Source organism: Malus sylvestris, chromosome 1, assembly GCF_916048215.2.
Source record: "Malus sylvestris chromosome 1, drMalSylv7.2, whole genome shotgun sequence".
NCBI classification, from domain to species: domain Eukaryota; kingdom Viridiplantae; phylum Streptophyta; class Magnoliopsida; order Rosales; family Rosaceae; genus Malus; species Malus sylvestris.
This window is the reverse complement of record NC_062260.1, coordinates 26,780,691-26,805,919: the sequence shown is the minus strand read 5'-3', so window position 1 is coordinate 26,805,919 and position 25,229 is coordinate 26,780,691. Positions and strand designations below refer to the sequence as shown.

The 25,229-nt window shown below is 33.6% G+C and overlaps 2 protein-coding genes across 21 annotated transcripts in view; one reads left to right on the top strand and one right to left on the bottom strand.

Moving 5' to 3' along the window:
* Positions 1-1,172: 1,172 nt before the first annotated feature.
* On the bottom strand, positions 1,173-2,710 carry LOC126626367 (uncharacterized). Its single transcript, XM_050295720.1, has 4 exons — positions 2,543-2,710; positions 2,071-2,318; positions 1,572-1,788; positions 1,173-1,424 (listed from the first exon to the last, which is right to left on the bottom strand). Exons 1-4 carry the CDS (start codon positions 2,684-2,686, stop codon positions 1,302-1,304), a joined length of 732 nt encoding a protein of 243 aa, XP_050151677.1. The 5' UTR covers positions 2,687-2,710; the 3' UTR covers positions 1,173-1,301.
* A 9,664-nt stretch (positions 2,711-12,374) lies between these two features.
* Positions 12,375-25,229, top strand: part of LOC126625063 (peroxidase 66-like) — a 28,850-nt gene continuing 15,995 nt past the window's right edge. For 2 of the 20 annotated variants that reach the window (XM_050294565.1, XM_050294167.1), the window contains exons 1-3: positions 12,378-12,831; positions 13,024-13,218; positions 14,143-14,227. In XM_050294565.1, the coding sequence (XP_050150522.1) occupies positions 13,037-13,218; positions 14,143-14,227 (267 nt within the window). In that variant the 5' untranslated portion in view covers positions 12,378-12,831; positions 13,024-13,036. The other 18 variants (XM_050295130.1, XM_050295062.1, XR_007624576.1 and 15 more) reach the window with 18 other exon arrangements.

The following is a 25,229-nucleotide window of genomic DNA, read 5'->3' as shown; positions in this document are numbered from 1 at the left end:
CTTTCAACAACACTCATCAGTCCAGAAGGAATTCTCATAGTATCTACCCTCACAATTTTGAGCTGTGGAATAAAATTAACAGCTTGATCTCATTGTGCCGATTGTTAACATCCTTTCGGCCCTGCTCAGCCGTTCCAAGATCTTCGGTTTACACCAAGGACACAAGGACTGTCAAATACCATGCTGCGGACTCTGGAATCTCAATGTCTTGCCCACAGGTAACCGGAGCAGCAGCCATGCACCGTGAAGGCTGCTCACCCACGGTGGTCTCTTACAGCAATTATATTCGCTCTGCAGACCACAGGTATGTCAAACAATCTACTCTGTAACTTCCAAAACTTCTTTACAAACCACTATGTTTTCTCAATAAAGCATATGCCGTGGACCTGAAAAAGCACGAAAATGAAAGAGAATTTGCTAACGGATTGGGTCTTCTCAACCCAACCAAGGCAGTATTCCTGAGTGAGTTTTTGATGCATCTGAGAAAAGATTACATCGACCTTCTGTGCAAGCAAAGCTACAACACAACCACAGTAAGAAAAATTCCGGGTGAAAAAAGTGTTTGCAGGACCACAAAACCCGGTAAGGCATGGACCTCAAGTATCCCTCTTTTGCTCAAGCTATAGAAGATGGTCATAAGGTGAAGGGAAAATTTCATGACTTGCAAACGTCGGCAAACCCAAGACAACCTACAATGTTAGGATTGATATGCCTGATGTTAAAGTGGAATCATGTGTACTTTCCCTCACAGATGTTAAAGAGAAGAAATAGTTGTGTGTGGAGGTCAACGGACCACACATAACTCAGGTTCTATTATATGGAGAAATGAAGATGTAGTGTGCTTCCATCTGTATTCTTTACCAATCCGACTCAGAAAACAAAGAGATCATCAACCCATCGGATGCATATATCACCAGGCGAGAGAAGTTCTTTCCTACCTCACTAAAATAAGAATAGCAAAGAAAACTGTGCCTATGTTGCCCACAGAAATCTAGAAGTATGATGCTCTGGTTCTATCATCTCTTAATGTAGTAAGAAACCAGCAATAATGTTTCTTCTATAGTAAAAAACGTACTCAGTTAAGGAAAAAAATGGTATCCTGATCCTTTATTTACATTTTTTTCCTTTTTGCCACTAGATTATGATATGTATCAAGTGTCTACTCCAAGTAATATCTTAAGAACAAAGAAATTCAGATGAAAAATGAAGTGGTGTCACGAAGATAATACACATTTCCGTTACTATATGTTTTTGGTTGAGTAACCTTAAGAAGGTTTTCAGCTTATACAAGTAACCAAACATCAAGCAAATACTACATCCGAACGAAATACATACTTGATACCCTTTGTAACATTTCGGGCTTCATGCAGCAAGCATTTGTCCCCATGAATGTGCAGAAGAGCCATTCCTTCGGTGGGAGGCACCTACAGAATTTCATGGATTGACAGTCAATGCATATTCCATAAAAACATTCAAGAAACAAACAAGATTTTACATCAAGTTGAACATAAAAACTAAAGTGAATAGTAGAGAATAAAAGCAATATGGTATATGACGAAAACATAACTCACCTCTGCCACAACACTATTCCTTGAACCATAGAAAACTGTTTCTCCTCCAACCAGAGGCTCTGAGGAAGAATACTTAAGACTGCTCGTATCACTTTTAGCTTTTGGTTTGAAACCGCCACCACTTAAGTATATTAGCAAAGTATAATGTGTGCGTTTTCCGTCACCAAGATCATTACTTTCATCAATATGCCTTCCAAAGCGCTGACCGGCCTTGTACCTGAAAACACATTGCAACCGAAAATTAAGTTTCCAGGTGCACAGGACAACAAAAAACAGCACATTCTTTTGTAAAATAGAGAAGCATTTCTATGCGAACAAGTGACAGCGGCGTTCTTTAACAAATCGAATCAGATAATTCTTTGCAACAATCCAATCAAATGTACCCAATTTGTAGGATAAAAAAGTAGAGTTTTCTATACATGGGGATCAGTTCACACTTCACAATTACAAAAAGTTTTCAAACTTGTTAAACAACATTAACAAAATGAACTTCACCAACCTATAGAATCTGATATTCGGGTTTAATCCAACAGCGGTCCTCCCTCGAATTTTAATGTCAGAAAACAATTTGTTAAGACCAGACTCCCATATTGTATCTGCAAGAACAGGATCATTCACGGAGATTCTATCATTGTCTCTGTACGCTTCGCCTTTCGTCGGGCCAAGACTCCCCTGGTGAACAAACCCCATACACTCTGCAGCTTTAACGAAAGCATTTGATTCTGCAGAAGTCAGGAAATTCTGCACCTGAAAATACCTTAACTCACTCAATTAACTATTAACAGACCGCCATTACACCATAATCTTCACCAAGATCAAATTTTGATCCCAATTTTAATATTTACTCAAATAATAAATTAAACCCAAATTACTGTTCATGCATCTGAGAAGAACCCATGTGTAAAAAAAATTTGAATTTTTCATAAAAAAGATGCAAGATTTTTGAAATAAAAATGGGATGGGATTCTTACAGTAAAAAGATTGGTATCTTTGAGAGGAGTTAGCTGAAGATTTTTCTTTGGTTTAATGGACGGCCAATTGGATGTCTTCTCGGAATCTGCTTCTCCTCTCCGGTCTGCCATTTTCCGCTTGTTTGTTGTTCTTGTTTCAGCCATTCGATGCCTTTCCCTCGCTTTCTCGCTTCCTCCGTTTTATGGGTTTTATGGCCCATTTACTCAGTCTCGGCCTACCGATTCCTTACTAGTTATGGGCTGGGCCATCATGTACTCTTTTGAAATGGGAATTTTTGTTGTTTTAAGGAATTTACCTATTCCATTATAACGTGATGAGAAAAATTGTAGAAACTGTCTTTTAATTTTAACTCAATTAGATTAAAGGTTCATCAACTAAAAATTCATGACTATTGGTTCCTTAACTCATCAAAACATGCAGTTATAGTTCTTTTCATCAACTTTGTTATAACTTTCGTCAAAATGAGTCATATATCATGCATATGAAGTTGCATCATGAGGTTAATATGGAAAATCAAATGAGAAAAATTGCAGTAATGGTCTCTCAACTTTAACCTAATTGGAGAAGTAGTCCATCAACTTTAAATCAATTAGAGCAATGGTCTCTTAACTTTAACCCAATTATAGTAATGGTCATTCCAACATGACTCATTTTGACTGAATTAACGAAAATGACCGTAGCTGCACGTTTTGATGAGTTAAGGAATCAATGACCGTGGATTTTTAATTGAGGGACTATTGCTCTAATTGGGTTAAAATTAAAGGACTATTGCTACAATTTTCTCTAACATATTATATATAAAAAAATTGCTATCGACACTTCAAAATTTAATTGTGCACTCCAAACGTTTTATAATTAGAAAGAAAAATATTCTTGTAAAAGGTGAAATTTTTTAATGACGATTATATGGACCTAACTAATGTATTATTATTTTTTATATCTTTTTTTTATACATGCAATTTTGAGGGATGAGGTCTTCAATCACAAAACATGAGTCCTCAAATATAAGGGTGATTGCTAACTAAGAGCTCGTTTTGAAGTATTTTTAAAATAATTGAAAATGATTTTGATAAAATTAATTTTGGATTCTAAAAGTAATTTAAGTGTTTTAGAAACACTAAATATGTGCTTCTTGCAAAAAAAATACTTAAAAGTGTTTTCATAAAATCCACTTGAATTTTTTTACTAAGAATTAGTATAAAAAATATTTTTACCACAAACGTTTTTAATCATTTTGAAACTACATGAGTGCTTATTCAGCTACAAACACTTTTCAAGTCTTGTTCTTTTCGTAATATCTCCTTCCCCATTTATTACCTAGAGAACAAGTTGGTTAATTAACCTGCACAAGTACAATGGCTGCAAATTCTACATTTTATATTATTACTTGCGCCGCTGCCATCAATTGAAGGGACTTGATTGAAATCTTGATGCAAATTGTAGGTAGCCTAATCGGATAAATGGTCCCCGTGATCATAAGGTATTCGGATGATAGTCTCTATGGTAAAAAAAATTCGGATTTAAGCTCATGTGGTCACAGTATGTTAGGATTTAAACCCCTGTGGTCTAAGTCTGTTAGGATTTATGCCATTATGTCATTCCTTCATTAGGTTTAGGTTGGTAAAATCGGATAAATGGTCTCTGTGGTCATAAGGTATTCGGAAGATATTCCATGTGGTAAAAAAAATTCGGATTTAAACCCCTGTGGTCTAAGTTTGTTAGGATTTATGCCCGAAACTAGAGGTTCTGTCATTTCTCCGCTAAGCTTACAGGTGGAGCAGAGTTTCTCTGAGGAGATGCGACAGAATGAGGTGAAACTAATAAATCACATAATTCATTAAAATTCAAGATCTAATAAATCAAATAATTCAAAATGCTTTTATAAAATTAACGAGTTTTTGACTCCCGAATATCCAACTGATAGTGTACACAGTTTATTTTTTTTGTTAAACAAAGGTGCAAAGAGAAACTACAAAATAATGTCAAGAGGTTTAGGGACTTCATAAATATTAGATAATGATAATTGCTTATAAAAATATTGAGCTTGTTAGAGAGACTCAGGTTGGGCAATGTATCAGCAATAAAACTCATCTCCTATAGCTTTGTTGAATATTACATTCACAATCAAACTGTAACATCAGGCGACAATACTAAAACACTTCATCAAGATATTGTGGACTATTTTTCTTCTTCTTTATTCTTTACTTTTCCACCAATATAGCAAAGAAAACCGCCTTTCCATATGCCTTTTGAATATATAACTACGAATTAAAGTGCTCTTCATCTTAAATATGTAAAATTCATCTTTTTTTTTTTTTTTTTTTTGTTGTATGGAGAATCGATGATGAATTTTTCATCGTCCGAATTCACTATGAGAAGTGATTTTTAAATATTTGCATTGAATAAATTATGAAAGATAGAAAATTAATAAAAATGACATCACAAACTTTTTTTTTTATATATAGAAACACCTAATAGATTTTATTGCAAATAAGTTTGAAATCTATTTTCCATAAAGTCTATTAGTTGTTTTTATAGTTAAAATAAAAGGAAAACTAATAAATATAGCTTGAAAACTTTGAGTTTTAACGATAAGGACAAAATAAAAGGTAAAATGAATAGTACAAGAATTGACTTTTTAGTGTAAAAATATGATTTTTCCTTAAAATAAACAGTACCGAAAGTTTTTCGTTAAAATTCTTTAAAATAAACCTACGTAAAATGCATTTTATCGCAAATAAGTTTGAAGTCTATTTGCCATAAAGTCTATTAGGTGTTTTTATAGTTAAAATAAACCTATGTAAAATGCAGTTCACTCTCAAGTATCCTATTTTATTTTTATTTTATAATCTAGAGACCTGATTGACCATGCTACACAGACGAGCCAATGGTTTGTTAAAGATTTCAATAATAAAAAAAAAAAAATATATATATATATATATATATATATTAGACTTGGTGCTGCATTGTGCAGCATGTCTGTATGTATAATAGGGAAAGGCTGCTGCGATGCACAGCAAGCCTAAAGGCAGAAATGTTGGATTTCAACCTTTGTACATCTTGTTGAATGGTTACAATTTTTGGTTAAAAGATATGATGCTTACTCAAATTGTATGAGTAAAATTAAAAGATATAATTGGTCAATATTTATTTTCTGAAAATTTTAAATAGAATACATGTCTTTTAGATCAACACTTTTAAGAAGAGTTGTATATCTTCAATTAAAATGAAAGGACTTGATGAACAGGTGTCTTAATGCCTATAAATACCTATTGTGGCATAATTTTCATACACAATTTCAGAAATTTGTTGTCTACATAATTTCTTTGCTCTCCTTTCTCTCCTCATCATATTCATACAATTTTTTTCTAGTTATTTATAAGGGAATACAATTCGGTTTTGCTAATCGAATATTCCATACTTTGTTGTATCCTGTAAGTGATTTGCCAAGAACCCTTTAGCAAACTCATTCGAGTGGAGGCAAATAACACTTTAAGGAAACGATTCAAGTCGTACCCCAAAGTCATCATTCGGATTATTCTCTATATTTCTATATTTACTCTACCAATCTTAAAGTGTTATTTTCGTCATGGATAACAAATCTGATAACATAGCTTTGAAGATTATCAATCAAGATGTCTACAAGTTTGACAAATTTGATAGATCAAATTTCACCCGATGGAAGGACAAGATGCGTTTCATGCTTACTGTTCTAAATGTCATATATGTGTTGGACCCGAAATTGGAGCCTATTTGTGAACCAAGTGACAAAGACTCGAACAATATAGTTGCCGATAGAAAGAAGCATGAAGAAGATGAATTGGTATGTCGAGGACACATCTTGGGCACATTATCTGATCGTTTATATGACTTGTATGCACACATTCAATTTCCAAAGGAAATTTGGAAAGCACTTGAACACAAGTACACAACGGAAAAAAAAAGTATTGATAAATTTTTAATGTTCAAATATTATGAATTCACTATGTTTGATAACAAACCCATCCTAGATCAAGTTCATGAATTATTAGTCTTGGTCTCAAAGCTTCGTGAACTTAAAATAGTTATTTCGGATCATATGATAGTTGGGGTTATTATGGCAAAATTATCCTAAACATGGAATAACTATAGAAAGAAACTTCTACACATTGTGGAAGATATTACTTTGGAGAATTTGCAAAAGGGCATTCAAATTGAAGAGAAAACTCGAAATCGTGATAAGAATTTTACAAATCAAGATTTCTCTAAAGTTCACATTGTCGAAGGAAACAAATATAAAATGAATTTCAAAGTCAAAATTGACAAAGGAAAGTTTAAGAAGACCAATTCCAACAACAATCAAAAGAATGCAAATGATGTATGCTACCATTGTGGAAAGAAAAGTCATTACATTCGTGATTGTAGACACAGGAAAGCAAGTGAGGAATATGCCAATAAGTCCAATAGCGCAAATATGGTGGAAAACTCTGAAATTGATAACATTGTTGCAATGGTATCAATGGTGCATATTGGTATGATTACCGAACTGAATATGGTAGCAGCAATAAAATCTTCTGATTGGTGGCTCGACTCAGGGGCTACTATACATGTGTGCAATGACAAGGCACAATTCAAGACATATGAAGCATCAACGGACAATCAAGAAGTTTTAATGGAGAATCATAATTTTGTCAAAGTTTTAGGAAAATGAACCGTTGAACTTCAATTTACTTATAGGAAGAAATTGACGTTGCTTAATATACTGCATGTTCCAGAAATTAGAAAGAATCTTGTGTCTGCAAATTTATTATGTAAGAACGGTATAAAGACTGTTCTAGAGTCCGACAAGTTAATAATGTCGAAAAATGGGATGTTTGTTGGGAATGAGTATTCTTGTGATGGGATTTTCAAACTAAGTATTAATAATAAAGTGAATTCTTCTGCTTATATTGTTGAATCTTTCTCTCATTTATAGCATTTACGTTTAGCACATATAAATTTTAGATCTTTAAAATACATGCGCACACTTGGTTTAATTGCTTGCAATGATGATTATAATGATAAATGTGAAACATGTATTTAAGCGAAAATGACTAAGAAACCTTTTCCAATTGCCGAAAGAAATATAAATTTATTAGACTTAATACATTCTGACATATGTGAATTCAATGGTGTTTTAACAAGAGGAGGAAAACGATATTTTATCACATTTATAGATGATTGTTCTAAGTTCACTTATGTTTATTTATTGTTTAATAAAGATGAAGCTTTTGAGTGTTTAAAGCACTATAAAGCTGAAGTTGAAAACCAAAAATGAAGGAAAATTAAATGCTTTCGTAGTGATAGAGGTGGTGAATATTTTTCAAATGAATTTGATATTTTTTGTGAAGAGCATGATATTATACATCAAAGAACTGCACCTTATACACCACAACAAAATGGTTTGGCAGAAAGAAAAAATAGGACACTCACTGAAATGAGAAAGAAAAATTAGGACACTCAGTGAAATGATTAATTCTATGATGATTAATGCTAATACTCCAAAATATTTATGGGGTGAAATATTGTTTACTGTATGTCATATACACAATAGAATTACAACTACAAAGACACATGTGTCACCATATGAATTTTGGAAATGAAGAAAACCAAATTTGTCATATTTGAGAGTATGGGGTTGTGTAGCTTTTTATAAGGCACTCGATTCTAAAAGATCCAAGTTGGGTCCAAGAGGAATTAAAAGCATATTTGTAGGATATGCAGAAAATTCAAAGACATATAGGTTGCTTGATTTAGACTCAAATACAATAGTTGAGTCTAGAGATGTTGAATTTATAGAAAATAAATTCTATAACGACTACTCAATGTCTGGAAAAGAGAATGATCAAACACTTTTCTCTAATCCGGCTAGTAGTCATTCTCAATGTGAGAAAAGAAAACAGTCTGAAACTGTTAATGAACCAAGGAAAAGCCAAATAGTAAGAAAAGAAAAGATTATAGGCCCTGATTTTATTTCATCTCAATCTATTGTATTTTTAGTTGAAAGAAATAGAACAAAGATTCTTAAAAAAATACCCATATTGTTGAATGTTGAGAATGATCCTAAAAGTCTAAGCGAAGTAATGACTTCAAGAAATGCAGCTTTTTGGAAATAGGCTATAGATGATGAATTTGAATCATTAATATCTAATCAGACATGGGTTTTAGTAGACTTGCCCCAAGGATCAAAAGCAATAGGTTGTAAGTGGGTATTTAGAAGAAAATACAATACAGACGGGTTTATTCAGACATTTAAAGCCAGACTGGTTGCCAAGGGTTTTAAGCAGAAAAAATGAATAGACTATTTCGATACATATGCACCAGTAGCTAGGCTAACATCAATTAGAATAGTGTTTGCATTGGCATCTTTATATAATTTGCATGTGCATCAAATGGATGTGAAAACTGCATTTTTATAATGGTGATTTAGATGAAAAAGTCTATATGGAACAACCGGAAGGGTTTGTTCTTTTTGGGAATGAAAAGAAGGTTTGTAAATTAGTAAAGTCGTTATATGGATTGAAGCAAGCACCAAAATAATGACATGAAAAGTTTGATTTTGTCATTTTATCATATGGATTTAGACATAATAGTGCTGATAAATACATATACTCTAAATTCACAAATGATTATGGTGTTATTATATGTTTATATGTCGACGACTTGCTAATTTTTTGTACAAACATCAAAGGTGTATTTGAAACTAAAGAGTATCTAAATTCAAAATTCAAGATGAAGGATTTGAATGAAGTATATACTATATTGGGAATTAAAGTAAATAAGCATGGTAGGGGTTACGATTTGTGTCAGTCACATTATATAGAAGAATTGCTTCTTAAGTTTAAGCATCTACAAATCAAAGAATCAACTACCCCTTATGACCCTAGTGAAACTTTGCTTAATAATTCTGGTAGGTCTGTTGCACAGCTTGAGTATGCTAGTGTAATCGGAAGTTTAATATATGCCATGCATTGTACTAGGCCAAATATCGCATTTGCAGTATGCAAACTTTATAGATACATTATTCATCCGTGTACTGCTCATTGGAAAGCAATAAATAGAATTTTTTGTTATCTTAAAAGAACTATTAATATCAGTTTAACTTATTATGAGTTTCCAGCAGTACTTGAATGATAACAAGTGCTAATGATAATAAGTCCACATCAGGAGGGATTTTTACAATTGACGGATGAGCAATTTCTTGGGCTTCGAAGAAGCAAACATGTATAGCACATTCAACTATGGAATCTGAATTTATAGCATTAGCGGCAGCAGGTAAAGAAGCGGAATGGATTAGAAATTAGTTATTGGAAATAGAGTTGTGGCCACAACCAATGCCATCTATTTCTTTATACTGTGATAGTGAGGCTACTTTGTCTAGAGCATACAATAAGGTATACAATGGAAAGTCTAGACATATTAGCTTGAGACATGAATATGTCAAACAATTAATAATTGATGGAGTTATTAATATTGTTTATGTTAAATCAAGTAATAACTTGGTGGATCCGTTAACGAAAGCACTTTCAAGAGCTTTGGTAGTTAGTACATCTAGTGGAATGAGGCTAAAACCCTTTACTGAAATTAGCCACCAATAATAGTAACCCAACTTTGTCTAGAACATCATTAGTTTAAAAGTTTAATGGGTAATAACAAGTTATTGTTAAATGGTTGTGAAAGCACTGAAAATTAATATATAGCTCATTCCAGGATGATCAGTGCAAGACTACTACGTTTAGGAGGATGAGTTTTATCTCTTAATGAGGTTATTTGTAGTTATGTCTATAGTAGCAGAGACATGGGAATAACCTCACCTATATGAACATAAGAACTGGTGCCGCTTCTACCAAGAGTTGGGTTTTCTCTTGCAAATGTTTATGAACCAAGGATGAAGCACAATGTCATAATAGTGCTTAATTAGTTCAGAAATTTCTTTAAGGAAATAAGATATAATCATGTGTGTAGTGATTCCGGTTTTAACATTAGAATAGGTGGTTTAAACTTAGGTCACCATCGTATTCGTTATAACTTTGAATTACTTACACTAATTAAAGGTTTAATTCGAAAGACACCTTTATTGTATGCATGATTATATCGGTATGCTTGTGATTAATTATAAAGAGAGAAATGTTATTATATTATTAATCATATTATTGAAATTGGGAAGAATTGTTAAAGATTTCAATATATATATTAGACTTGGTGCTGCATTGTGCAGCATATCTATATGTATAATAGGGAAAGGCTGCTGCGATGCGCAGCAAGCCTACAGGCGGAAAGGTTGGATTTCAACCTTTGTACATCTTGTTGAATGGTTACAATTTTTGGTTAAAATATATGATACTTACTCAAATTGTATGAGTAAAATTAAAAGATATAATTAGTCAATATTTATTTTCTGAGAATTCTAAATAGAAGATATGTCTTTTAGATCAATACTTTTAAGAAGAGTTGTATATCTTCAATTAAAATGAAAGGACTCGATGAACGGGTGCCTTAATGCCTATAAATACCTATTGTGGCATAATGTTTCATACACAATTTCAGAAATTTGTTGTCTACATAATTTATTTGCTCTCCTTTCTCTCCTCATCATATTCATACAATTTTTTTCTAGTTATTTCTAAGGGAATACAATTCGGTTTTGCTAATCGAATATTCCATACTTTGTTGTATCTTGTAAGTGATTTGCTAAGAACCCTTTAGCAAACTCATTCGGGTGGGGGCAAATAACACTTTAAGGAAACGATTCAAGTCGTACCTCAAAGTCATCATTCGGATTATTCTCTATATTTCTATATTTACTCTAACATGGTTCCCTCTGGACCTCACCTGTACGTTCCCGTCTCGCTCCTAAAACCCTAAATGTAGGAAAAATTTTAGTTGTGATGGAAATACGGATGATATACTACGTGTTTTTATGTAAGTGGTGAAAAATTTTAATTTTTAAGCTATTAACCTTTTAACATACATATCTAACTATTTATATAAAAAAACGTGGTGTACCGTATTGTATAACGGTCACACTGAAAAATATAATGTAAGGAAAACAAGTTTGGACTCGGCACTCAAGGCTGGCACGTGACACGGTCGTATCTTGGAAAAAATGACGCCGGTCTGCAGACATCGGACGATGCGGTGGCCTGTTTCTATTGGCTCATCCGCTAGTAATTGTACGATGATTACCTCAACATATTAAAAGAACCTATAAAGATTCCACTCCCTCTTCTCTTTCTTTGAGAAGAAGAAATGAGGTTAGGGAATCATTTAATTACCCTTTTATTTCTTATTGCGAGAATGAGAATTTTATTTTTAAAAAGTCACAATTCAAATGGAAATGAAAAGACATATTTGATTCATTTGTATTTCTATATCAATTTATAAAGGTTTATGTTCCTTTCAAATTGTGTAACAGGAAAACAAATTATTTTATGTTGCAGAAGTTAATAAATTCTAAAAAAAATTATAAAAGAAGTTTGTACAAATCCACATAATTGACCAAAATTCATGTAGAGTTGTAGAGCATTCAAACCTTTTAAAACCAGTCACTAAAAACAAATTCTTTAAAATTTTATGAGATCCAAATTGACTGCACTCTTAATTTTGTGAAATAAGAGAAACAATGAGCTGAAGAATCATTTAATTACTCTTTTATGTTTTACTACGAGTATAAAAATTCAAATTTAAGTACAGATGAAAGTACACTATTATAGTAACTTAGTTACACTTATATCAACTATTTCATTTTTTATTTGCTATAATTGAGAACTCTATAATTAATATTATACTTTTTACTTTTTATTTTTTGTGGGTAGGAAGTTTGGACAGAAGGACAAGGGGAATAATAGAAGTAGCTCTCGATCGATATGGAAGGAAAATGGTTGTGTGGCCTGAGAATAAAGAGGAGAAAGAGATTGGACACAATCAGATAAAAAATTCCTTCTTTGCGTTTCCTGCACTGTGAATATTATTTTTAGGGTTTCTGATCAATTTTCCATAACTGTATCCTTCAAATCCAATACCGTTGTGTGCTTGTTGCTTTTTTGGGGGTGCTTTCTGTGTCCTTTTGGTAATTAACCCTTATGGGGTCTCTGGGTTCTATTTTTAGAAACTCAATTTATCATGTTTTTGGGAATTTTTTTTGTATACATCCTTTTGGGGTTCATCTATAATTTACTTTTTATTAGAACTTCTTTGGGGTTTTCAAAGTTGACTATCTCCAGGGTCACCGGACGTTCTTCACAAATCCAACATTTTTTCTAGTGTTAGGGTACTTCTTCAAATCTTCCTGCTTGTAAATCTTTGTCTCAGTATACTGCTTCTGAAAAACCCTTCTATATATAGCGATTTGAGCTATATATGTTTCTTGCCTTTACCAATTTTATAAGATTTTTGCTTCTTTTTTTTTTTTTTTATTTTTTTTTTTTGTGGCAATTAACGATGGTGGTGAATGATGAATTAGGCAAAGCCAAGACATGGTGAGAGGGAAGATTGAGATGAAAAGAATTGAGAATGCCACAAGCCGGCAGGTGACCTTCTCCAAACGTCGAAACGGCTTGTTAAAGAAAGCTTATGAATTTTCTGTTCTTTGCGATGCTGAAGTTGCAGTCATCATCTTCTCCCAGAAGGACAGGCTCTATGAGTTCTCCAGCTCTGAGTAAGTTTCTTTAATTTCTATAAATTCTTGAAACCGCATCTTTCTTTTCTTCTATATGCTTAATTTCATTAGATGAAACAAGAAGGTAAGGGGTACTTGTACTAGCTTGATGCTAGGGTGTAGTATGATGTAAACATATAATACAGATTTGTAGCTTTCTATCCGTATAATCACAATCAATACTTGAAAACCTATATATATTTATGTTTAATTTGTACCATACATCTTACACATGATGTTTACCCTTATAATTATAATCATATCAATTCAGATATATATTTAGTACAATATGTATTTGTTCAACTACATTCCAGCCAGATTTCTGTACTCAAAGTTTTAACTTTTACAAAATAATTTTGTACTCTTGTTTTACTTTTTTTGACTTAGATGAAGTTCACTAGACGTATCCTATACCCCACTGACCAATTTTATTTCAACTCACCAGCTCTAGTTATCATCCATCGTAGCTATTTCCTTGCGATTAGCATATATTTAACGTGAACGGGACATCTCAGCAGCCGGTTTGAGTTTGAAACGGGAGCAACCAAGCTGTATTAAACTGACCTGAAATGAATTCAAACATTAAAAACTCATCCACATACAATGGAGTTGTACCTGAATTATAATTTGTGAATTATTGCAGTTATATGATCAACACAATTTCATTGATATTAGCCTACTCGTTTTACAATTTACAGGTGTGTAGGTCTAAATGCTAGCTGGCTTTTTTGTTAACTATGGAGCATTCTGTCCTTTGCAACAATTTATGTAGATTTTGTCCACTAAATTGAATGAGATTTCAGAAAACTTGAATCATTGCAAAATGTCATCTATATCATATTGTTAAGAGATACTAGGATGAATGGAGTACAATGATTTCATCATTATCTGATATTTTGGACTTTATTTTTCTGGATGCTTCAGCATGCGAGAGACTCTAACACGATACCGTAAATATGCAAAAGATCATGAGCAAACCAACAAGGTTGAAGTGGAACAACATGTGCAGGTTAGAAGCTCCATCTTGGATTTTGAAAATCCAATCTTTTAGATTTCAGATTTTGTTATGAAACTTAAAAAATCTTGATGTCATGAATTTAGTCTTTGGCCATAATCTTCAAAATGATGGAAGATAGTATGCAAGTGCATGTTGTCCAAAGTATAGACTTGCATTTAGCGTAGTCTTACTGGTATAACTATATTAGGGAAGAAAAAAAAAACTTTTAGCCTTCTCTTTAAGGCTATGACCTCTTTTAGCTGATTTGTTTTAGCATCCTTTAATTTATAGAGAAGAAGGTAGTAATTTACATCAAATCTTGGTGGAAAGAAGATCAATTTATACATGACTTAATAAAGAACAAGAACTATAGCATTTTACTCAATCCTTTCTTTTGAAGTGAACTGGTTGAGTATATATGAACAAGATCTATTTCTTTTTCATTACTAAATTTAAATTAATCTGTTAAATTTAGGCCTGTTGAACAAATTGCAAGTAATTTAGTTGCTTCCGGTGGCTTGGTGGGAGTATGCAACGACGCCTTCCACCAGGGAAGTAAAGGGTTGAGAAATTGGATAAATTGCATGCCTTCTGGAGGTATAGTTGTTGCTTTTTGGGATATACATACATATGTATATGTGTGTGGTGTGCACGCGAAAAATTAATTGGGAAGTTTTTGATAGATTTTCTTCATATGAGCTGAGATTGAAAATTCGTTTTTACTGGTGTGCTAGAGGTACATGGTGAGTAATAAGCACCACTCCTTGCTTAGTTGCATGCTCAAATGGCGAACTCGTTTTTGCCCTACATAACTTGAGTAGGAGCCTAGGAGGCATTTCTGGGTGCTTTATGGTTCTCAGGATTATTGTGGTTTATGAGAGGAGAGAAGCACCAAGCCTTTGAGGGATCTACTAGCCTAATAAGTTAACTTTCCTGGGAAGTGTTTTTGAGATCACTTGCTGGGATGGTTCTTGTTCGTCCTACTTGGTTTTGCTAAGCACCTTTCTTAACAATATATAGAAGATAAACAAGAACTAATTGTTAGGAACTCCACACTTCTACAGTGAACCAGCAAATTTGAGTTTCATTCTAATAAATAAAAATCAAACAAGCATTGTAAGTCGGAAATTTTTGGTCTAACAACAGTGAGTCCAATTGTTAAGTGTCATGTATAGCTGTCATGAGTTTGATTCATATAATAGTGGGCCAACCATTTTGATAGGGAGAAAGGAGAACAATCAATAATGAAGTGAAGAAAAAGAAAACGTATTTGAGTTTCACAATTAATAGATGGGACTCACATTTATCAAACTCACATCAATCCAAAAATAATGTTACATAGTTCGAACTATAGGAATCTAACTTATCTAAACTACCATGAAAACCCCAACTTTGCTTTATAGTTATCTTCTAGCTATGTGAAAATCATTACCGTACACACGTAATTGTGTCTGTATGTACACACGCAATTGTGTCTGTATGTTAAGTACCATAAGATTTTAATTGCTGGCAAGTTTTTTTGAATTTGTTCGGAGTAGGATTCTCTCATCTCCAAATTCATTCCCCTCCTTTTCTCTCCCCTCTCACTTTCCAAGTTATCTTTATCTCTTTATAAAGAAGTCAACACAAGATATTGATATGGAATCTGAAACGGCCAAAGGACTGGCCCAATCTAACCAGCCAGCCAGCCTCGAGCTGGTCAGAAATGTGAGCATTCCTGTCAAATATAACTGACAGGAATGCTAGGCCAAATTTTCAAATGCAATGGCTAGCTGACGTCAGCTAGCCTTTATTTTTTTTATTTACAATTTTTTTTCCTATAACTTCTTTTTTTTTAAATTCTATGTTTTTATTTCTATAACTTCCTATAACTTCTATTTTACAAAATTTGTTTCATATATTTTTTTTAATTCTATTTTTTTTCCTATAACTTCTATTTTACAAAATTTGTTTCATATTTTTTTTAAATTCTATTTTTTTCCTTTAACTTCCTAAGCCATTATACAATATTAAATTAACATGAAACAACATTAAATTTAAATAATAAATTATGTTTGGCCTTCGGTTGGAGACGGTTTTTTGTGACAGGGCTAAAACGAGCCCTATGGCCCTTTGGTCCTTGGTTGGAGATGGAGACAAATACGGCCATTTACTGTTCATTTAAATATTAATTTCTTGAAGAGCCAAAGGATTAAAACAAACCCTCTGACCAGCCTTCGGTTGGAGATGACCTAAGGCTAGTGGTTCAAATGAGCAGCCATCCAGCTTGTCTGGATAGCTGGATGGCTACAACTATGAATTTTTGTTCGACATGAACAAATAAATTTGAAGTAACTTCACCCTCTTTTATATCTTATTTGCAGTAGTACTACGAAATTGTTGTACATTATTCCCACTTTCTCACCAACCGCAAGCACAACCAACCTGATAGATATAAGCCAACAATAACCTGATCATACTTCAACAATATTCAAATATGACTTTTGCTTCTTTTAGAATAATCTTTAAGTTTAATCCATTCAACAAAACGTTGGTCCTCGAAGGACCAAGAACAACAGCTTAGGTGGATATGCTTGGTTTCAAGGCACAGTACAATAGTACATGACCAAAAGCAGGGTCAAAGTTTTAGTACTTCACGTTCGCTAGCTATATTACAATGCAGGCTGTTTCTCTTTTGAGTAACTTAAAAGTACGATCAACATTCATATAACATATATACATGAAATGCGGAAAATGTATATATATAATGATCCTATATATAAAATTTATATCAGCACCTTCAAAATATCTAAACCCTAATTCCTACCTCATTTGTCCCAGAGAAAATGGCTGTGTTTGCACCAAAAACAATCTTCTTCTTCTTCCTCCATGCATTACTGTTACTGCTTTCAACTAGGTTTTCACAGTCAAAAGCAGCGCTCAGTTCTCAGTACTATGATCAAACGTGTCCACAAGCTGAGAAAATTATATTACAAGCGGTGTATAATGCTTCCATGCATGACCCTAAAGTCCCAGCTCGTATCTTAAGGATGTTCTTCCATGATTGTTTCATAAGGGTACAGTCCCTCTCTCTCTCTCTCTCTCTTAAACTATCCCCTATATTGCCTACATAACATCCCTGATCCTGTAGAGCTATGTGGTCATTACTTGGTCACTATACATACAATATTAATTAATGCACTATGTTATTCTCCTCCATGAACAGTAGAGCGGGATCCCTGCTAAGAAGCTTGTCTATATATCGTATAAATTTTTTGTAGAATTAATTTATGCTTCTTATTGGTTACGGATGCGATGCATCGTTGCTGCTAGACTCCACCGCAGGAAACCAAGCAGAGAAAGACGACCCTCCCAATATCTCAGTCCGATCATTCTACGTGATTGACGATGCCAAAGTCAAGCTAGAAGCCGCATGTCCACACACTGTTTCTTGTGCTGATATCGTCGGCATTGCTGCAAGAGATGTAGTGATCATGGTATGTATGCACTTAAGTTCACACGTTGCCATACAAATGCTTAATGTATAAGAAACTGATGTACGTACGCTCATTTTTGTCAGTCCGGAGGTCCGTTTTGGAATTTGCTAAAGGGGAGGAAAGACGGAAGGGTGTCGAGAGCTAATGAGACCATCAACTTACCAGCTCCAACTTTCAACGTGTCCCAATTGATTCAAAGCTTTGCTAAGAGAGGTTTAGGTGTTAAAGATTTGGTTGCTCTATCTGGCGGCCACACTCTAGGGTTCTCACATTGTTCTTCATTTGAATCCCGGCTTCGGAATTTTAGTTCAGTGCACGACGTGGACCCAACCATGAACAAAGAATTTGCTCAGAAGCTAAGAACCAAATGCTCTAAGCCAAACAGGGATATCACTGCCGGAGAGTTGTTGGACTCAACTTCCTCAACTTTTGATAACAATTACTACAAGCAATTGGTGGCAGGTAAGGGCGTGTTTGGATCGGATCAAGCGTTGTTTAGCGATTACAGGACTGGATGGATTGTTGAGTCGTTTGCCAAGGATCAAAGTGTGTTCTTCGAGGAGTTTGCAGCTTCAATGGTAAATCTTGGAAATGTTGGGGTGATTGAGGATGGTGGTGAAGTGAGACTGAATTGCCATGTGGTGAATTGATCAGAATCATCTAATCGCGTGAGAATTTTTATTTTTATTGCTTACAATTTGTTCCCGATTTAAATCTCCGATGTAAATTTGATCATGTTGAGAATAAAATTTATTTTCCTTATACAGTTGGTTTCTGCACACAGGTTAACAAGTCAACACTTTTTTTCTTCCCTAGCACAGCCGTGTTTAATCATATCCGTTTTTTCGTATTGTTAAGTTTTTTCGTATTGTTAAGTCAATTTATTTTCCGATCAAACGGCGGGTTGGCATTGTCACGAAAGACGGAGTCAGTGTCGTAATGCCTTTTCGATCTGTTGACGATCCTGCCTTCTCTCTTCCCTTTCAACAACACTCATCAGTCCAGAAGGAATTCTCACAGTATCTACTCTCACAATTTTGAGCTGTGGAATAAAATTAACAGCTTGATCTCATTGTGCCGATTGTTAACATCCTTTCGGCCCTGCTCAGCCGTTCCAAGATCTTCGGTTTACACCAAGGACACAAGGACTGTCAAATACCATGCTGCGGACTCTGGAATCTCAATGTCTTGCCCACAGGTAACCGGAGCAGCAGCCATGCACCGTGAAGGCTGCTCACCCACGGTGGTCTCTTACAGCAATTATATTCGCTCTTCGGACCACAGGTATGTCAAACAATCTACTCTGTAACTTCCAAAACTTACTTGTTAAACAACATTAACAAAATGAACTTCACCAACCTATAGAATCTGATATTCGGTTTAATCCAACAGCGGTCCTCCCTCGAATTTTAATGTCAGAAAACAATTTGTTAAGACCAGACTCCCATATTGTATCTGCAAGAACAGGATCATTCACAGATATTCTATCATTGTCTCTGTACGCTTCGCCTTTCGTCGGGCCAAGACTCCCCTGGTGAACAAACCTCATAGACTCTGCAGCTTTAACGAAAGCATTTGATTCTGCAGAAGTCAGGAAATTCTGCACCTGAAAATACCTTAACTCACTCAATTAACTATTAACAGACCACCATTACACCATAATCTTCACCAAGATCAAATTTTGATCCCGATTTTAATATTTACTCAAATAATAAATTAAACCCAAAATACTGTTCATGCATCTGATAAGAACCCATATGTCAAAAAAATTTGAATTTTTCAAAAAAAAGATGCAAGATTTTTGAAATAAAAATGGAATGGGATTCTTACAGTAAAAAGATTGGTATCTTTGGGAGGAGTTAGCTGAAGATTTTTCTTTGGTTTAATGGACGGCCAATTGGATGTTTTCTCGGAATCTGCTTCTCCTCTCCGGTCTGCCATTTTCCGCTTGTTTGTTGTTCTTGTTTCAGCCATTCGATGCCTTTCTTTCGCTTTCTCGCTTCCTCCGTTTTTTGGGTTTCATAGCCCATTTTCTCAAGTCTTGGCCTACCGATTCCTTTCTAGTTATGGGCTGAGCCATCATGTACTCTTTTGAAATGGGATTTTTTATTTTTATTTTTTTTTAAATGGGAATTTTTATTGTTAAGGAATTTACCTATTCTATTATAACGTGATGAGAAAATTGTAGAAACAATCTTTCAATTTTAACTCGATTAGATTAAAGGTTCATCAATTAAAAATTCACGACTATTGGTTTCTTAACTAATCAAAACGTAAAGTTATAGTTTTTTTTTCAATTTTTTTAGAACTTTCGTCAAAATGAGTCATATATCATGCATATGAAGTTTAATCATGAGGTTAATATGAAAAATCAAATGAGAAAAATTGCAATAATGGTCATTCAACTTTAACCTAATTGGAGAAATGATCCATAAACTTTAACTCAATTAGAGCAATGGTTTCTCAACTTTAACCTAATTATAGCAATTGTCATTCCAACCTGACTCATTTTGACTGAATTAACGAAAAGGATCATAGCTACATGTTTTGATGAGTTAAGGAACCAATGACCATGGATTTTTAATTGAGGTACTATTGCTCCAATTGGGTTAAAATTAAAGAACTATTACTACAATTTTCTCTAACATATTATATATAAGAAATTGTTATCGACACTTTAAAATTTAATTGTGTGCTCCAAACGTTTTATAATTAGAAAGAAAAATACCCTTGTAAAAAGTGAAAATTTTTAATGACGATTATATGGACCTAACTAATGTTTTTTTTTTTATATCTCTTTTTTATACATGCAATTTTGAGGATGAGGTATTCAATCACAAAATATGAGACCTCAAATATAAGGGTGATTGCTAACTAAGAGCTCGTGTTGAAGTATTTTTAAAATGATTGAAAATAATTTTGGTAAAATTGATTTTGGGTTCCAAACGTACTTTAAGTGCTTTAGAAGCACTAAATTTGTGCTTCTTGCAAAAAATACTTAAAGTGTTTTCATAAAATCCACTTGAATTTTTTACTAAGAATTAGTATAAAAAATATTTTTACCACAAATGTTTTTAGTTATTTTGAAAATACTTTCAAATGAATGCTTATTAAGCTACAAACACTTTTCAAGTCTTGTTCTTTTCGTAATATCTCCTTCCCCATTTATTAACTAGAGAATAAGCTGGTTAATTAACCTGCACAAGTACAATGGTTGCAAATTCTACATTTTATATTATTACTTGCGCCGTTGCCATCAATTGAAGGGACTTGATTGAAATCTTGATGCAAATTGTAGGTATCTACCAGTACCTGATACTGTACACAGTTTTTTTCTTTTTTTTTTGTTAAAAAAAGGTACAAAGAGAAACTACAAAATAATGTCAAGAGGTTTAGGAACTTCATAAATATTAGATAATGATAATTGCTTATAAAAATATTGAGCTTGTTAGAGAGACTCGGGTTGGGCAATGGATCAGCAATAAAACTCATCGCCTATAGCGTTGTCGAATATTACATTCACAATCAAACTGTAACATCAGGCGACAATACTAAATCATTTCATCAAGATATTAAGGACTATTTTTCTTCCTCTTTATTCTTTCATTTTCCACCAATATAGCAAAGAAAGCCGCCTTTCCATATGCCCTTTGAATATATAACTACGAATTAAAGTGCTCCAAATTCATCTTTTTTTTTTTTTTTGGTTATATGCAGAATCTATGATGAATTTTTCATCGTCCGAATTCACTATGAGAAGTAATTTTTAAATATTTGCATTGAATAAATTATAAAAGATAGAAAATTATAAAATGACGTCACAAACTTTTTTTTATATATAGAAACACCTAATAGATTTTATTGCAAATAAGTTTGAAATCTATTTTCCATAAAGTCTATTAGATGTTTTTATACTTAAAATAAAAGAAAAGCTAATAAAGATAGCTTGAAAACTTTGAGTTTTAACGATAAGGATAAAATAAAAAGTAAAATGAATAGTACAATGATTGATTTTTTAATGTAAAAATATAATTTTTCAATAAAATAAACAGTATTGAAATTTTTTCGTTAAAACTCCTTAAAATAAACCAATGTAGAATGCATTTTATCGCAAATAAGTTTGAAGTCCATTTGCCATAAAGTCTGTTAGGTGTGTTTAAATAAACCCATGTAAAATGCAGTTCACTCTCAAGTATCCTATTTTATTTTTATTTTATAATCTAGAGACCTGATTGACCATGCTACACAGACGAGCCAATGGTTCCGGCCAATGGTTCCCTTATGGTACGCAAATGGGACGGAACAGAACGGGACGGGACGGGACGGAACAGATGATGTAAATATTGAAAAAGAAAAGGAGAAATTTTGTCATAAAATGTTATAAATTTATGTTCCACGGATGTGGAACGGGTCGTTCCAGGGGGAAGAGGTGGAACGAAAAATCAGCCAAATTTCGTCCCATGGGACAACCCGTTCCACAGTTTTTAGGCGCACCAAACGTGGGACGGAACGGCTCGTCCCGTTCCGTCCCGTCCCGTCCCACGTACCAAACGGTACCTTAGGACCTCACCTGTACGTCCCCGGCTCGCTCCTAAAACCTTAAGGGGGCGTTTGTTGTGCCAGACTATCTCGAACTGGACTAACTTCAAGGATTAAGCTGGATTGACTTAGACTAAACTAAATTGGACTAACTTAGTGAAACGTTTGGTGCAGTGTTGAACTAAGAAGCTGGATAATAAAAAATTCTAATATTATATTATTTAATATATAAATTATTAATATTTTATTATGATCTAGGTGACCGGAGATGACGAGGAGTCTATCGGGAGTGGTTGTTGAGCATGACAAGGACGAGAAATGATAGTTTTAGCTAGTCCCATGGTTATTGGGGGGTTTCGCTAAGACCTCTTAGTGAGGGGTTTTGTCCATGCTAGTCCTCTTTAGTCTCATTAATGTTAGTCCCAGCATGGAACAAACACGGTATTGGACTAACAGCTAGTCCAATCTAGTCCAGTCCCACTTAGTGAGGGCAAACAAACGCCCCCATGTAGGAAAATTTTTAGTTGTAACGGGAACACGGATGATACACCATATGTTTTTATGTAAGTGGTGGAAAATTTTAATTTTTAAGCTATTAATCTTTTAACACACATATCTAACAATTTACATAAAGACACGTGGTGTACCTGTTTGTGTGACGGTCAGATGAAAAATCTCTCATAAATGTAGGGAAAACAAGTTTGGACTCGGCACTCAAGGCTGGCACGTGACACGGTCGTATCTTGGAAAAAATGACGACGGTCTGCAGACATCGGACAATGCGGTGGCCTGTTTCTATTGGCTCATCCGCAAGTAATTGTACGATGATTACCTCAACATATTAAAAGAACCTATAAAGATTCCACTCCCTCTTCTCTTTCTTTGAGAAGAAGAAATGAGGTTAGGGAATCATTTAATTCATTTAATTACCCTTTTATTTCTTATTGCGAGAATGATAATTTTATTTTTAAAAAGTCACAATTCAAATGGAAATGAAAAGACATATTTGATTCATTTGTATTTCTATATCAATTTATAAAGGTTTATGTTCCTTTCAAATTGTGTAACAGGAAAAAAAATTATTTTATGTTGCAGAAGTTAATAAATTCTAAAAAAATTATAAAAGAAGTTTGTACAAATCCACATAATTTACCAAAATTCATGTAGAGTTGTAGAGCATTCAAACCTTTTAAAATCAGTCACTTAAAAAAAATTCATTAAAATTTTATGAGATCCAAATTGACAGTACTCTTAATTTTGTGAAATAAGAGAAAAAATGAGGTGAAGAATCATTTAATTACTCTTTTATGTTTTACTACGAGTATAAAAAATCAAATTTAAGTGTAGGCGAAAGTACACTATTATGGTAACTTGGCTACACTTATATCAATTATTTCATTTTTTATTTGCTATAGCTGAGAACTCTATAATTAATAGGGATGTGGTATCCACACACCATTTTTTACTTCTCTCACATCTTTTTAATTTTCGATCATTGGATTGGATGAATTAAAAAAGATCAAATGATAGAAATTAATAAAAGGTGTGAGAGAAATAAAAATGTATGTTCTATCCGCATACCCCTAATTAATATTATACTTTTTACTTTTTATTTTTTGTGGGTAGGAAGTTTGGGCAGAAGGACAAGGGGAATAATAGAAGGAGCTCTCGATCAATATGGAAGGAAAATGGTTGTGTGGCCTGAGAATAAAGAGAAGAAAGAGATTGGACACAATCAGATAAAAAATTCCTTCTTTGCGTTTCCTGCACTGTGAATATTATTTTTAGGGTTTCTGATCAGTTTTCCATAACTGTATCCTTCAAATCCAATACCGTTGTGTCCTTGTCGCTTTTTTGGGGGTGCTTTCTGTGTCCTTTTGGTAATTAACCCTTATGGGGTCTCTGGGTTCTATTTTTAGAAACTCAATTTACCATGTTTTTGGGAATTTTTTTTGTATATATGCTTTTGGGGTTCATCTATAATTTGCTTTTTATTAGAACTTCTTTGGGGTTTTCAAAGTTCACTATCTCCAGGGTCACCGGACGTTCTTCACAAATCCAACATTTTTTCTAGTGTTAGGGTACTTCTTCAAATCTTCCTGCTTGTAAATCTTTGTCTCAGTATACTGCTTCTGAAAAACCCTTCTATATATAGCGATTTGAGCTATATATGTTTCTTACCTTTACCAATTTTATAAGCTTTTTGCTTTTTTTTTTTTTTTTTTTTTTGTTTTTGTTTTTTTTCTTTGGTGTGACAATTAACGATGGTGGTGAATGATGAATTAGGCAAAGCCAAGACATGGTGAGAGGGAAGATTGAGATGAAAAGAATTGAGAATGCCACAAGCCGGCAGGTGACCTTCTCCAAACGTCGAAACGGCTTGTTAAAGAAAGCTTATGAACTTTCGGTTCTTTGCGATGCTGAAGTTGCAGTCATCATCTTCTCCCAGAAGGACAGGCTCTATGAGTTCTCCAGCTCTGAGTAAGTTTCTTTAATTTCTATAAATTCTTGAAACCGCATCTTTCTTTTCTTCTATATGCTTAATTTCATTAGATGAAACAAGAAGGTAAGGGGTACCTGTACTAGCTTGATGCTAGGGTGTAGTATGATGTAAAAATATAATACAGATTTGTAGCTTTCTATCCGTATAATCACAATCAATACTTGAAAACCTATATATATTTATGTTTAATTTGTACCATACATCTTACACATGATGTTTACCCTTATAATTATAATCAGATCAATTCAGATATATATTTAGTACAATATGTATTTGTTCAACTACATTCCAGCCAGATTTCTGTACTCAAAGTTTTAACTTTTACAAAATAATTTTGTACTCTTGTTTTACTTTTTTTGACTTAGATGAAGTTCACTAGACGTATCCTATACCCCACTGACCAATTTTATTTCAACTCACCAGCTCTAGTTATCATCCATCGTAGCTATTTCCTTGCGATTAGCATATATTTAACGTGAACGGGACATCTCAGCAG